This window comes from Phoxinus phoxinus, assembly GCF_949152265.1.
Source record: "Phoxinus phoxinus genome assembly, chromosome: 21".
Taxonomy (NCBI): domain Eukaryota; kingdom Metazoa; phylum Chordata; class Actinopteri; order Cypriniformes; family Leuciscidae; genus Phoxinus; species Phoxinus phoxinus.
Genome location: NC_136896.1, coordinates 29,906,602 through 29,923,123, shown reverse-complemented (window position 1 = coordinate 29,923,123; position 16,522 = coordinate 29,906,602). Strand labels below are relative to the sequence as shown.

At 39.1% G+C, this 16,522-nt stretch overlaps 1 protein-coding gene across 4 annotated transcripts in view; it reads left to right on the top strand.

The window, feature by feature from the left end:
* The window catches only part of slc39a11 (solute carrier family 39, member 11), a 159,187-nt gene that overhangs the window by 103,021 nt on the left and 39,644 nt on the right, over positions 1-16,522 (top strand). For all 4 annotated transcript variants that reach the window (XM_079595591.1, XM_079595590.1, XM_079595593.1 and 1 more), the window contains exon 6: positions 7,848-8,015. In XM_079595591.1, coding sequence (XP_079451717.1) covers positions 7,848-8,015 — 168 coding nt within the window. The remainder of the gene's footprint in view (positions 1-7,847; positions 8,016-16,522) is intronic.

Here is a 16,522-nt window from a genome sequence, read left to right as displayed (position 1 = left end):
GATGTTGTGGACACGCGGTTCTCCATTCAGCAAATGATTGATTGACAGAGATGGATGAGGCTTTCAACAGTGTGTGATGTACAGATGTGTGTATGCGCTTCTCTATACTCAATCATACACATCTGTGATGACACTTGTGAGATAAATTATGGATGTGGGTTATTATAACAAGATCTTTCTTTTCTTCTGGCTGAATCTCTCAGCTTGACTGACAGCTGAGAAGGTGTGTGTGTGTGTGTGTGTGTGTGTGTGTGTGTGTGTGTGTGTGTGTGTGTGTGTGTGTGTGTGTGTGTGTGTGTGTGTGTGTGTGTGTGTGTGTGTGTGTGTGTGTGTGTGTGTGTGTGTGTGTGTGTGTGTGTGTGTGTGTGTGTGTGTGTGTGTGTACGTACGTGACATTGCTTGTAATGGCTGCGTTTGAGTGACTGGACAAAAGACCAGAAAGCTCATAACTATGTTAAATATTCACATTGGCAAATAGTGTACACACTGCCTGTGGAGTATTAAGTTATTCCGTTTCTGATTTCAATAATCCTCCAGCATATGATAGAGGAGGAGTTGTGGGAAAAGATAAGGAAGGAGTGTGTGTGTGTGATTAGACTGAGGTGGATTGTGTTACAGTGACGGTCACCCCTAAACTGGGTCATAATGCCACAGTCCCGTCCGGGGTCAATGTGGCCAGTAGAGGGTGCTGAAGGCTTCGGCTTTCTCCTGGTTAGAAGCGGTTTTTATTTTATTTTTATGAATTAAACTACAATGTATTTGGCAGGATCAATACAGATGAAACTCGAAAAATTTCAATATGGTGCAAAAGTTCATTTATTTCAATAATTCAACTTAAAAGGTGAAACTAATATATTATATAGACTCATTACATGCAAAGTGAGATATTTCAAGCCTTTATTTGTTATAATTGTGATGATTATGGCTTACAGCTTCTGAAAACCCCAAATTCAACATTTTAATATTGTGAAAAGGTTTTAAGTTGAATTATTGAAATAAATGAACTTTTGCACCATATTGAAATTTTTTGAGTTTCACCTGTATATTATATCTGTAAACTCACATCAAGCTCATATGACTATTTATTCTGTCGGACACAAAAGGAGATTTTCAAACTGAACTTTTCCATAGACGGCGGCTATCAAGATCCAGAAAAATGACATAAAAGCACCATGAAAGTATGTAATATGATAAAAGTAAATATGATGCACTATATTTCAGTTCATTGAAAGTAATGAACGTTTTTTTTTATTAAAACTTTTATTTATCGAAGATGCATTAAATTGATCAAAAGTGACAGTAAATACATTTATAATGTAACAAAAGTTTCCTATTTTAAATAAATGCATTTCATTTGAACTTTCTGTTAATCAAAGGATCCTGAAAAAAAGTGCATTTACACAGAAATATGAAGCAGCGCAACTGTTTTCAATATTAATAATAATCATAAATGTTTCTTGATGATCAAAGCATCATATTATAGTGATTTCTGAAGGATCATGTGACACTGAAGACTGGAGTAATGATGCTGAACATTCAGCTTTGATCACATAATAAATTATACTTTATATTTCACAATATTAGTATTTTTACTGTACCTTGCTGAGCATAGGCTTATTTTCTTAAAAAAGTTGTGTTTTTTTCCCAGATCTTTCATGCATGCATTGACAATTTTAGTCATTTTAATTATATACCTCCGTTGTCATGAAGTGTTCAAGGCCAGAAAGTTCTCTAATTAGTTGAATTGAGTTATTAAATTGTCACATTCTCTTTTTCGTTACGCCACAAATTCTGCAAGTATAATTGTTTTTTTTCTTCCGAAAGTGACTTTTGACTGATTGCTGAAGACAGATTTGAGCCTCCTGGTGCCAAACGAAGCATATGCAAATACATAAGTGATATGGGATGTAACGGCTTGAACAGAAATTTGCATAATGTCAAGAAAACCAGCAAACAAGCGGTAATCAACAGAAAAACCGGACGCCCGTGGAGAGTTTGAGCGACACAAATAGCCTGCTGTTCTCTGGCATGCTGTCGTGACCTTTACATAATAATAATGTTTGAGTTGAAGATATTTTTTTGTATTTTTTGGTTTATATGTGACATTATATGATGTTTAAATGATAAGCTGGAGAAGTTCCTCAGAGATTGAGTGTGTGGCGCTGGAGCTGTGTGTGTGTGTGTGTGTGTGTTTATTGAGTTTGGTGTTTGTTACTGACAGAGATGGCTGTTTGCCTGAGTGCAATTCTGCTTTGTACAATCCATAAAACAAGTAATTATTAGTGTTGCTTGGTAAGGCGAGCTGCGAACATGAATGATATCTCAATTTGCACGGCTTATGAAAGGGTGCGCTATTACTTTTCTAAGCCGTTTTTGTCTGGCAGACGATAAAACAAGGAAAGTACAGAGTCTAGGGTCCAGAGTATCATAGAGATTTGCAGATGGACTTTTAAAAAATATTTTTTGACAAGAAACCACCTAAAAAGTTTAACAACTGCATTGCAACCATTCACAACATCACCCTAGCATCACTGTGGGAAGGTTTTCATGGGCAAACACCTCAAATCTAGTATTTCATTGCAACATCTTTGCATTTACTCATTCTATAATGGACATAGCCATGCCCTGGACAGATTGTTTAGACTTAAGATTTTTTAAATGTATTATTTTTTAGAGATATTGTGTTGGCCAACCTGAGACGTTACACCAAATCATTGAAAATTTTTTGGAATTATGAAATCAATTACATACATGATGATGCGTGATTGCACTGCATATGTCAATCACAAGTACCGTATATTGAAGCTCCTCATCGCATGTTTTGAACTGTAATCTGAGTTGTAATCTGTTCCGTCTCTGGCGCTCTTATGGTTTGATTATAGAGATTATCTATAGGGCATTATCTGTGTAGGGCTCTTCTGTGCTGGCCTATAGTGAAGTTCTGATATTCTTTCTCCTGTGGTCGTGACATTAGCATTTCCTTCATATTACATTTGAGAGACGAGAGGCTTTTGACTTTCCTGGATTTCCTGAAAGAGCTGGTATTGATTTTTTTTGCAAAATGCAAGATGACGTGAGCGTCTTCAGGCAGACAGACAGATCCATCCATCCATCCATCCATCCATCCATCCATCCATCCATCCATCCATCCATCCATCCATTGTTCATTCCTTCCATCCATCCATCCATTGTTCATTCCTTCCATCCATCCATCCATCCATCCATCCATCCATCCATCCATCCATCCATCCATCCATCGTTCATTCCTTCCATCCATCCATCCATTGTTCATTCCTTCCATCCATCCATCCATCCATTGTTCATTCCTTCCATCCATCCATCCATCCATCCATCCATCCATCCATCCATCCATCCATCCATCCATCCATCCATCCATCCATTGTTCATTCATTCCATCCATCCATCCATTGTTCATTCCTTCCATCCATCCATCCATTGTTCATTCCTTCCATCCATCCATCCATCCATTGTTCATTCATTCCATCCGTCCGTCCATCCATCCATCCATCCATCCATCCATCCATCCATCCATCCATCCATCCATCCATTGTTCATTCCTTCCATCCATCCATCCATCCATCCATCCATCCATCCATCCATTGTTCATTCCTTCCATCCATCCATCCATCCATTGTTCATTCCTTCCATCCATCCATCCATCCATCCATTGTTCATTCCTTCCATCCATCCATCCATTGTTCATTCATTCCATCCATCCATCCATCCATCCATCCATCCATTGTTCATCCACCCATCCATCCATTGTTCATCCACCCACCCACCCATCCATCCATCTATCCATCCATTCATCTATCCATCCATTGTTCATTCCTTCCATCCATCCATCCATCCATCCATCCATCCATTGTTCATCCACCCATCCATCCATTGTTCATCCACCCACCCACCCACCCATCCATCCATCTATCCATCCATTGTTCATTCCTTCTGTCCATCCATCCATCCATCCATCCATCCATCCATCCATCCATCCATCCATCCATTGTTCCAGCCATCCTTCATTTCATCCATCCATTGTTCATTCCATCCATCCATCCATCCATCCATCCATCCATCCATCCATCCATCCATCCATCCATCCATCCATCCATCCATCCATCCATCCATCCATCCATCCATCCATCCATCCATCCATCCATCCATCCATCCATCCACATAAACTGTGAACTTCTCCCTCAAAATCCGTTGATTGGAATGATACTCCGGTATTAACTAAGATGTTGATCCATGAACACGTTGCTCTTGGTGACATCAGCTTTCCCGTGGTGTGACGGTGATACCATTCATGAAGCATCGGCCTTCACATGTTGTCCATCACTCATGATTTATTCACAAGCGATCCGTCGGTCTCCTAACTCAAATGATATTTTATATTTCACATGTGAACTCGCCTCAGCCCTCATCTAAAAACTCACTCCGTCTTTCCGGACCGAAAACTGTAAACGCTCCGATCACGCATGGCGGATGTGCTCCTTATGACCTTTAAACCCAAGTCATCTGCATTCATTATATTCTTCCATGTATGGTTGGGAGAGATTGAAACTATATTATCGACATGTTCTTCCGCCCAGTCTGAGGGATTTCATTTTAGTGAGGAGCGATTCAGGGTCATTCTCTTCTAGTTGCTAATTCTCACCGCACACACACATAATTACGCTGTAAAGTGACGGGTAATTGGTGGCATGAGTTGCAGACGCACTCTGGATATCATTTTTTAAATCCAAAGAAATTATTTGACGATTGCTGTTTTTAAAAAAGGATAAAAGCTAGGATAAATACAGTGTGAGGTCCTTGAGGAGATAAAAGCTTTGAAAAGAGTCGTTCGTTCGGTTAGTTTCTGCCGCTGATTATTAGCGGCGTGTTCATATTGCTTCAGGGAGAATAATTTGACTACAGTAAAGAGACATGATTGATTTATTGGAGTCATTTTCTGACGTGCACAATCTGTGACTGAACAACTGAGTGGTTAGAAATATTCCACTTTGTGTATGGTTTGGTAAATTCATTAATTATAGTTTGATTAATTCGTTGCCATTTTTCATGTTCAAGGTACAAAAACAGGTCCTTGTTTTTCGGTTCTTCTGTTGATCTGCTTTATAGTTGAACTGAGTTTGTTTCATAACTGAAGAACTCTGCAACATTCACACCGTTAAACTGAATAAACATTGAACTCAATTGCTCTGAATAACAGCACTGTTGTCTTCTGAAGAGCTGCTTTTACAGCTGAAATTTATTTTGTTTTATAATTATTCTTTTTTTTTTACAATATTAATGCATTATTTTCCTGTTTATTTCAGTGAATCTGCTTTGATTTCACATAAATACAGGTGACTTGACTTCAGCAAACGGTCAGTGAAAGGACGTGTTATAGTATAATATTATAATAGTATAATATAATATTCAGTGTTATAGAAAATATTAATCATAAACCTCAAATTTAATATGCTGTTTTATTGCCTCTTGGTTTTCTGTGAGATTTACAACCCTGTTAACAAGGTCTAACTACATTTAAAACCCTGATTTATGCAATTCTGCAACACTGACTGATGAACTGTTGTTATATTGATCCTTTCAGTGGATAATTTGCATCCAAAAAATTATGTTTGAGAAGATATTTGACGTTTCTGTTTTTGATAAAATGGAGAGGTTTACCTGTTGTATTATTAACTATTAAAGGGTAACTAAACACTAAACCAACTTTTTTTAGTTAATGATCTGTAAGAATGGAGCTTCATAAATGCTGTTCATTGATTCGAGTACTTTTTTTAACATTTGAGTATAAAGTGTTTTAATTTTCAAATATATGGTGTAAAAACGTCTGAGTGCTGCCCTCTTCAGGTTAAACGGGATCTCCTGAAGTAGGGGTACTCTCTGACGTAGGGTACTCTGTGACGCTACTCTGCCACGCCCCTGGCAGCCCCTGGTATAAAAGCATCTGGTTCCGTCAAAACCACTGTAGCGAGTCAGGAGTTGGAAATTGGAATTACGAGTATTGAAAACGATCAGGATAGCGTATTTTAGCATCTATATAGTTATTTATATCTACATAGCATTTATATAGTTATTTAGATTATTTCGTGTAGCCTAGGTAGTTATTTAGCATAGTTGTTAGTGTTGTTAGTAGCATAGTATTGCATCAGTTAGAATAGTGTAGATTTTTAGCATTAGCTTTATCTGTGTTTAGTACAGTGGTTAGGCTCGTATAGGTGTAGTGTTGCCGGTAGCAACAGCACTGCTGGACTGCATAACTTTCCCCCAGACTTGGAAATTAGCGCCAGTGTTTACATGCACTTGTGTGCCAAACGCTGCTCTTCCTGCATGGACTCCACAACCGCCGGCGCGTTTTGCTGGATATTTTTTTTCACATAGCGGCAAAATATGCTTGACGTAGGTCAATAGTAATAATAATCCACTCAGATACTGGCCCCATTCTCTCTTGCGCGGCTGCTTCGCTAGCATCGTCGGATGCCGATCGCGATGCGGGAGTTAATGCGATGCGACACCGCAGTTTGAGCTCGCGGCTCGAATTGATATGGTTTTAGCTCTGTGTCCACAGACAATTCGTCCACTTCAGGGGAAGGTGGGGGAGAAAAGTCCTCGACTTCAAATGACCGCTCTGTTGCAAAGCTACTTTCGTCACTCCAGTCACTCTCTATCTTAGCGAGTCTGACAGCAGCTGTCAATCACTGCGTCACTGCGGGTCTGTCAATCACGCGCTCAGCCCCGCCCTCGGTTCGTCCGTTGGGGTCTGCCCACTTTTCCAGCATTTTTCAAATATTGCCAGTGGGTGGAGTCAGGCTCTGACCAGGGGTTTAGTTACCCTTTAACTAACATGAACTAACAATGAACAATACATTTGTTACAGTATTTATTAATCTTTGTAAAAAATACAGCTTTTCATTGTTTGTTCATGTTAGTTCACAGTGCATTAACAATGAAATACAACCTTTGATTTTAATAACGTATTAGTAAATGTTAAAATTAATATTACCCCATGTGATTTTGAAACATTGACTAATAATGTTTAGGTAATCTCTAGGCTTGATTACTGCAATGCTCTTCTGGCTGGTCTTCCATCATGTGCAATTAAACCTCTACAAATGATCCAGAATGCTGCAGCCCGTCTTGTCTTCAACGAGCCCACGTCACTCCTCTGTTCATCTCTCTGCACTGGCTACCACTCGCTGCTCGCATCAAGTTCAAGGCATTGACGCTTGCTTACAGATCGACCACAGGCTCAGCTCCCTCCTACTTTCACTCGCTCCTACGAGTCTACATCCCTACCAGAAGCCTGCGATCGGTCAATGAGCGACGACTCGTGGTACCATCACAGAGAGCCACAAAATCACTCTCAAGAACATTCTCATTCACGGTTCCTTGCTGGTGGAATGATCTCCCCACCCTCGTCCGGAATGCAGAATCCCTGACCACATTCAAAAGACAACTGAAAACTCATCTCTTCCGTGAGCACTTGACATAAAAAAAAAAAAAAAATAAATTAAAAAAAAAACCCTCTCCTTTACCCTCCCTTGTTTTGGCTTATGCTACTCTGAGCAATTCCAGAACTTTGTATTTCGAGCACTTCTTGCGTTATTTTTTGCTTCTTCACGATGACTCGCTTGTTGTAGTCCTCAGTTGTAAGTCGCTTTGGATAAAGGCGTCTGCTAAATGACTAAATGTAAATGTAAATGTAATAAATTGTTATATTGATCTTTCACTGGATAGTTTGCTTCTTGAAAGTGTTTGTTCTCCAACAAATGACGTTTGAGAAGATGTTTGACGTGCCTTTTCTGTTTCTCTTTCAGATAAAGTGGAGAATGGAGAGGTGTACCAGAGACGTCGGGGTGCCAACACCGGTCCCACAGAGGAACAGGAAGTGAGTACGAAACCACAGGAACTGACAAGCCAATCAGCAAGCAGCTGGCGGCGAGTCGTACTTCTGATCCTGGCCATCACCATTCACAACATTCCCGGTGAGTCTTTACTCTCCTCTTCAATTCACCCTTTGCAGGGAGTTTGATTGACAGGCGATCTGACCAATCATAATCCGCCATTCGCCGAATCCGCCATTTTTGTCCGACAAAGCAGTCAGGAGAGTTAGTAGATTAACATGGGAGGATTTGAACTTGAGAAGCGGAGTGTACTGACTTCTTCACGCGGTTAAAACAACATTCCTTCTGATGTTCATTCATGTTTATTTGATGCTATAAATGAAGGAAGAGATGATCGGTTCACGGGCAGCTTTAACTGAGCGATCTGACACACACATTAAAGAGCCACAAAACGCTATTTATTGTTTACATTTCTTTAAAGAGGGGGTGTAATGCCCTTTTCACAAGATGTAAAATAAGTCTCTGATGTCCCCAGAGTGTATGTGTGAAGTTTTAGCTCAAAATACCCCACAGATATTTTTATATCGCATGTTAAAATCGTCACTTTTTGAGGATGAGCAAAAACACACCGTTTTGTGTCTGTCCCTTTAAATGCAAATGAGCTGCTGCTCCCGGCACAGGGGGCGGAGCTAAAACAGCTCGCGCCTTTTTACCTCACACACACACACACGCATTGAATTTCTGAAACTTTTAGTCTTTTATCTTCAAACCGGAGTCAGACAATGATGGAGAGACTCAAGAAGAAGTGACAACATGTAGAAGAACACGACATTTCTGAATGGTTAGTTGATGAATTTATGAAGCTTATGTGTAGTTATCTTCTAGTCATTGATTAGCATATTCTCTCTTGATAATCTATAATCGTGTTCAGGGGGCGGGTTTATGTAAATTTTGGGGTTGGTGATGTCACTAAGCCGGGAGGAATGTCGTGTAGTTCCTACCAGCCGTTTGTTGTAGTCCTTAAAAAACTATTTCTTTAAAAGCAAATATCTCCCTTTGCTCTGAACTTTGAGCGTTGTAACTTTGCAGATATTGTTTATGATCAAACAGCAACATTACACACTAACTAAAGCTAGAAAAGTCAAATCATATTCAACCACCCCTTTAAAAAATGACCAAATTTGAAAGTTGAGACTTTGTTTCATATCAAAAGTAAGCTGGTCTGTGTCTGTCAGTGTCTCTCTGCTCCGCGATGTGTTGTTCACTGTGTGAGAACATGGTGTGTGTGTGAGAGAGGCGTGGCTTGTCAAACATAGCAACAGTAACTAAAGGGGGGGTCTTTGTGAACGGTCAATTCCTCCATTATTCCTCAAGTCCACATGTCCCTTTCTATATCACATCTATAAAGCAATTAACAATCATTAGTAACACTTAACAATAAGGTTAATTAGTTAACATTAATTCATGTATTAACTAACATGAACTTACAATACATTTGTAACAATATTTATGATCATGGTTTATGTTAGTTAATAAAATACAGCTGTTCATTGTTTGTTCGTGTTAGTTCACAGTGCATTAACTAATGTTAACAAATACAACCTTTCATTTTAATAACATATTAGTAAATGTTGAAATTAATTTTAACTAAGATGAATAAATACGGAAGAAGTATGGTAGGTAGTTAACCAATGAACCTTATTGTAAATTGTTACTGAATCATTAGTTATGTCTCTTTTTAATGATCGAAGATAACGTTACAATCCATCATTATTTATTTCAAGAGGAATTAGTTTATTTAGGTTTTGTGTGCACTGCTTTTCTTCCGGGTTTGAAGTCAACAGGGACTCACAATTATTCATGAGCCTCTGTGGTCTAATCCTATGAGAAGTCTTATAATTATTCATATCTGCATGTGACCTTTTCCTATGACAGGCGCTTCAAACTGTGATTTGAGACCATGTTGAAACACGAGCAGCTTATGTTCGGTTGCACGCCGCAAACATACAGGTGTTTCCTCACAATGCTGACAGAGCGACAAAAATTAACATTAAATATTTGATAATGTATGATTGCTATTGAGATGGCTAACTCCGGAGCGATACTGGTCACGACATAATGAAAGGGAGAGCGTGCACTTTATCACAGTTCATACGAGTCGTTTTACGGATATAAAGTTGACCAGTTTATTAAGCACCCCCTGAAAAGGCATAAGGTCTGTATATATTTATCACTGTTAGTTGTAACGAGTGTTTTGTTTAATTCACTGTGTATGTGGATGATAAAGCAAGGGAGAGAGAGAATTTATGGATAAGACTTTGAAGGGGACCTATTATGCAAAATTCACTTTTGAATGGTGTTTGGACATAAATGTGTGTTGGCAGTGTGTGTACACAACCACCCTACAGTGATACAAATCCACTCACTCCTTTTTAAAAAATCCCCATAAATCATAAGCAGTGTCTCCCAACGACCTGTGTTCAGAATGCGGCTTTAGTGACGTCACTACAGCACAGGCCCCGCCCACGAGTGTTGACAGACACTGCCGTTTTAACTTAGACCCGCCCTGATCGAGGTCACAGCGAGCTGTACACATCCGCCATCGCTGCACTGATGAGAATGTCTCCCAAGCGTTGAAGGTGTTGTGGCTAGATGTATTCTTTCACATAGCTCTCTCTATTTGTGATGTGATCTGGGAAAACCCACCACATGGTAAAATTTGACATATTACAGGTCTTGATACCATATTAAAGCTGTTTTCAAGCCCTCTCCAAATCTGTTTTTATTTATTTTATCGTTTGTCTGTAACAAAAGTTATGGTCATCTGAAGTCGGAAACGGACTTCATTTTCAGAAACGGAATTTTGAGAAAAACTGATTTAATTAGATGTCCGTCCTTTAGCGGGACGACTTTTTTTTATTGCCTTTTTTTTCACATTACATATTTTAGTAATGAACATAGATTAGGTATCATTCGAAAACTTGTGAACTCAAAATTCATCCTGTGAAAACCGTTTTGAAATTAGACGATTGAGAGCCGAGCAAGATCTTTTAAGCAAGCAGGGACTTCAGACTCCGTTGTTCTCTTGTGCTCCGCATCACACAATAACGTTGGATAAAAATAAATAAATAAAACTTGCGTGCCGTTGTAGTTTACACAGGACTGGCGGGACCTTTCTGGTAGGCCTATGTGGTTTATTTTGATCGGTGAACTGTCTTTGTAGTGTTAAGAGAAGGAGAGCTGTGCGCGATGAAGTTTTTTTGCACCTCCAAAAAAGTGCGTGTTCTTGAAGAGAAAGACAGTCTTTTCAGCTTTCCACTATAAATCGCCATTTTTCTGCACTAAACTAGCGAATTTTCCTAAGATATATTCAGAGATGATAGACAAGATGTTATAGAATAATAATTTAATAAAAACCCAATTTTGACAAAAAACTGACATTCGATCTATTTTTAGACCTTACTGAAAACGTGCCAGCGCGACATCCGACGGGTTTTCCCAGATCGCATCACATTTACTCCTGAACTCTGAGCCAGCCGCTGAAGACGAGGTGCGTTCATTTTGTTTTTGAAGAAAATGCTCCCTCAAATCTACCGAAATTGTTTATGTACTTACGCACGGTAAAACTGACGCTTCATCTTTTGTGACATACAATAAACTTTATTAAACTCATCAGTATATTTTGTGTCATCATTCAGACGTGGTCCTACAGCAGGCTTGTATTAATAGTGGCTACAATCAATGACACATAGATTATAACCGTAATTAAACTAAACTAAACCTGTTCCAACTCCATAAAGCATATATTCTCTGACTCTCGGCATTATTGTCCGAGTCGAAATGAACACCGTTACTGTGAGTTTCAGTTTTGATATTATCATCTTTCCGTGAGTTGAGATTATTCACTGAGCGCGAGCTGGTTAGGCTCCGCCCCCTGTGCCGTGAACCAGCAGCTCATTAGCATTTAAAGGAGACACACACTAAAACGATGCGTTTTTCTGAGCCCCAAAAAGTGACGATATAAACATGCTGTAAAAAATTATCTGTGTGGTATTTTGAGCTAAAACTTCACATACACACTCTGGGGACATCAGAGACTTATATTACATCTTGTGAAAAGGGGCATAAGGTCCTCTTTAGTGCGCACTTCTTATACTGAGTCTTACGGGGATTTTCTGGAGTGAAAACTTCTGTGTGATGTATCATAAAACTCATCAGTAAAGTTTTGTCCATCATTTGGACGGGGTCCGCTACAGCAGGCTTGTACTGATAGTGGATTAAAGCAACATAAGTTATAACCGTAATTAAACTAAACTATACCTGTTCTATCTCCATACAGCAGATGTTATCTGACTCTGTAGGCATTATTGTCCGTCTCCGAGTCGAAATGAACACCATTACTGACATTTCCAGTGCGGGAGATTGCCCTGTTTTGCTGCTGGTGTGAGCTTTTGTAGCTCCGCCCTCTTCTTGAAAGGGGGCGGGGAGCAGCAGCTCATTTGCATTTAAAGGGACACACAAAAATGTCGTGTTTTTGCTCACCCAAAGAAAGTGGCGATTTTTAACATGCTGTAAAAATGAGCTTTTATTGAGCTAAAACTTCACATACACACACTTGGGACATCAAAGACTTGTTACATCTTGTGAAAAGGGGGGATAATAGGTCCCCTTTAAAAAAAATCAATAAGAATAATCCGTTTTGATTTCATGCTGACTTTAATATTGGCTGTATCAAAATGAAATCTGCATTCAGAAAATGAACAAGTCTGTCAAAGTGACGGATAATGATTATTTCTAGTTTCCCTCTCTCTGCTCAAACTGTGCTGGTTTTATGACACTCTAAAAGTCTCATCTCCTCTTTTCTCCTTTGCATTTGCACCATGCTGCCTTTATTTTCCTCTTTATCACGAGCGCTTTCGGCAGCACTTGATCACGTCTCAGTCGGCCAGTCGCCCCTCGGATGCGTTTGCTAATCATTCCAGCGCCGATCTCTTTCATCGCTCCTGAGCGACGGCAGCATGAGTGAGGTGAATATAGATGACAGGTAGTCTGAGCGCTGACGGCAGTGTGTGTGTGTGTGTGTGTGTGTGTGTGTTCATACTGTGACCCCAGCTGTCCTCAATGTCCCATCTAAAACCCCTAAAATCAGGCACATTCTCTCAGAAGTCTTGCCTGCCGATGGACGACCTCAGAGAAACCACCAGCTGTGTGTGTTGTGAGTCGATATGTGAAAGACATCAGATGTTTTCCTCACTTAATTACACAGTGACTCATTGCTTGTTCTTTTCAGCCTGAATTAGATTTTTTGAGCTTTCCAGCTGACTCTTCAATAAATGGACAAGCATGTTTCAGAATGAATCATCCGAATGAGACGAGATCAATCGAGCGCTGTGGTTTAAGAGGAAGGCACGAGGTCACTAAGAGAATTAACTGATAATTAGTCCTGATGGTTCATCATTGACAAATGCACTTGCAATCATTATATTGAAATAAACGAGGAAAATCTGCACACGTTTAACAATAAATGGAATAGTTAAACGGTGTGTTTTAATCCTGCACCTGTTGGAGATCATTCGAATCTGCGTACTTTCCCTTTTTTTTTGGTAAATAATTGGAAAATTACCTTTAATGCAGTTATAGAAGTGATTAAGATAAAAATACTAAAAAGTTTGGGGTTAGTACATTTAAAAAAGAAGGAGAAATATTATACTTTGATTCAGGGACACATTAAATTGATCAAATGAATGCTGTTCTTTTTTAATTTTTCATTAAAGATTCATAAAAAAATCCTAAAAATGTTCTCCACATTGATACTAACCAGAAATGTGTCTTGAGCATCAGATCATCACATTATACTGATTTCTGAAGGATCATGTGACACTGAACACTGGAGTAATGATGCTGAAAATCCAGCTTTGATCACAGGAATAAATTATATTTTACTATATATTCACATAGAAAACAGCTATTCTAAATTATAATAATATTTCACAATATTCCTGATTTTACTTTATTTTTTAATCAAATTAATGCAGCCTTGGTAAGCAGAAGAGACTTCTTTCAAAAACATAAAAAAAAAAAATCTTATCAACCCCAAACTTTTAAACGGTATATGCGTTATTAATATTTGAAAATAAATATCTAATAATTTCATAATTATTGTTTTGTCATGTATATACTTTTACAATTTATATTATACGTTACTATATCATGAAATTCAATGGAATATACAGGAATTCAATTCAAATGAATGAATTGAACATAATTTATTTTTTTATATTTGATTTGTGCCGAACCCTGGCGTCTGCACGCTGAGGTTCAGAGAGTGTCACCTGTCGTGACATGTTATGCTGCTTTCTCCTCATTACCGCGGCTCATTTTCACCTTTTTACTATTCACAGCCTTGTCTATTCAGGTCTGTTAGTCACTGAGGGCGAGCGGTCTCGGTTACAGCACAGATCAGCTCAGTGTCTCTGTGCCGCTGTATTCGGCTCCTCTCATGACATGATGATGAGCTGACCTTTTCCCCTCCGCTCTCTGATGATCTAAAGTTCTGTTGGCCGTCTTGATAAGGTCAGTGTGATAAAAGCACAAATCCATTGTACGGTTAGTATCTTTACATCCCTTCATTTGGCACTGTAGCTTCAGAAAATTCCCCCTAAAAAGGTGTCAAAAGCATTGTTAGTTCTCTTGAGTGACATTAGCAGTGCATTCGAGCTTTTTGAAAGGTTAAAAGGTAATGGCCTGCACTTTATTTTTTTTATTTTCCAGACTTACATTAGTACAGAGACCTGACCTATAAACCTAATAGAGAGGCTTTTAATGGAAGTCTTGAGTGTTTCTCCTGCACTTATTTTGGCATCTGTAGTTTAAAAGTTTTATTGAATCCTTCGAGTGCTGTATGAAATTCTCCTTTGATACTTTTTCAAAGTCTTGATGTTGTTTCTGGTCTCTAGAACATTTTTTCCTGCTGTAATGTTGATTATTTTCCTCATATTCTCCATTGTTGCGGCTCCTCTCTTCCCAGTCTGTCAGTAACGTTCTGTTTACTGCCTGTCTCTATGAAGCCCCTCCTTCTGAAAAGCACACTGTGCTCTGATTGGTCGGCTGGAGCAGTGTGTTGTGATTGGTCGAGCGCTTCGAGTGTGTTTGTGAAATGTCCCGCCCCTTCCCATAACCGCTAGTTTAACACACTACTAACTAACTAACTAACTAACTAACTAACTAACTAACTAACTAACTAACTAACTAACTAAGTAAAACTATAAGCCATAAAAGCCGGATGTTTTTAAAAATGACACACAACATAAAACGCTCTGTTTACTTGTGTCTTTGAAGCCCCTCCTTCTGAAAAGCACACTGTGCTCTAATTGGTCGGCTGGAGCAGTGTGTTGTGATTGGTCGAGCACTTCGAGTGTGTTTGGGAAATATCCTGCCCCAACTAACTAACTAACTAACTAACTAACTAACTAACTAACTAACTAACTAACTAACTAACTAACTAACTAACTAACTAACTAACTAACTAACTAACTAACTAACTAACTAACTACAGTATAAGCCATAAAAGCCTGATGTTTTTAAAAATGACACATAACATAAAACACATATAATACTTTAATAACTGCATTTAAATAAGTTGAAGTTATCATGCGGCCCTCCTAGGGTTTTACTTTACTTTACTTTCAGCTGAGAGCCAATTTCATTCCTCGCTTCCTTAGACTTTAAAACTATTCCTGTAAGAACATCATCATCACGACCTGTCGACCGTGACACAGCCAGAGCTGTAGCCCATGATATCCTGACCATTACTTTCTCCAATGAAGTGTTCAGTGTTCATGTCTTGTCAGCTTTGCAACCGCACACGAGCTGCTCACTACTTCCTTATTAGCAGGAGCTTTCATCTTCTGCTTTGTCACATCAAAGATAGAAAGCACTCCAAAGAGAATAAAAAAGGAGGAATCTGTCCTTGAAGGATCCTGGGATGTGCTGTTAGGATCAGAAAGAGGCGTTCGGATGTCCGAGCTCTTCCTCGGCTCTTTGTCGGCCCTTCTAACCTCAGATCTTGATTGCAAAGCCACAAGGTTTTACTGACATGTTAATGACGCTCTGAAAGTGCACTTTGGGGGAATAAAAACACATGTGGATTTACTCTGGACGTTTGATAAGGTTGAGTTGAGTGCTTCTGCTTTCTGACGGGCTTTGCTTGCCTGATTCCTCCGGTGGTTTCATTAGGTTTCTTTGCTGGTTCCTCCATCCTTCTCTCTCCCAGAGAGGTCTGTTTTTCCACTTAAACAAAGAGAAATGTGCCACTTTGAACAGTGAGTCTGTGCTTCTGCTGCACTTTGGACCTGCTGTGTGTGAGACGGGTTAAAACGCTTGGTAGGTTATGTATTTAGATTTATGTATTTGCATTGCATAGAAAAGTTCCATCCATTTGAATTACAGTTTTAAAGGGACAGTGTGTAGGAATTACTCCCATCTAGCGGTGAAATTGTATTTTGCATTCAAACGAATAATGCTCTCTAGCTCCTCGCTTTTTCAAATGCGTGTTGCAACTACGGTAGCCGCTTTGTACCAAGAAGCGATGACAACAATAGCCCTTTGTCCAGTTTAACTATACGTTACATGTTCTATTGTTACTATAT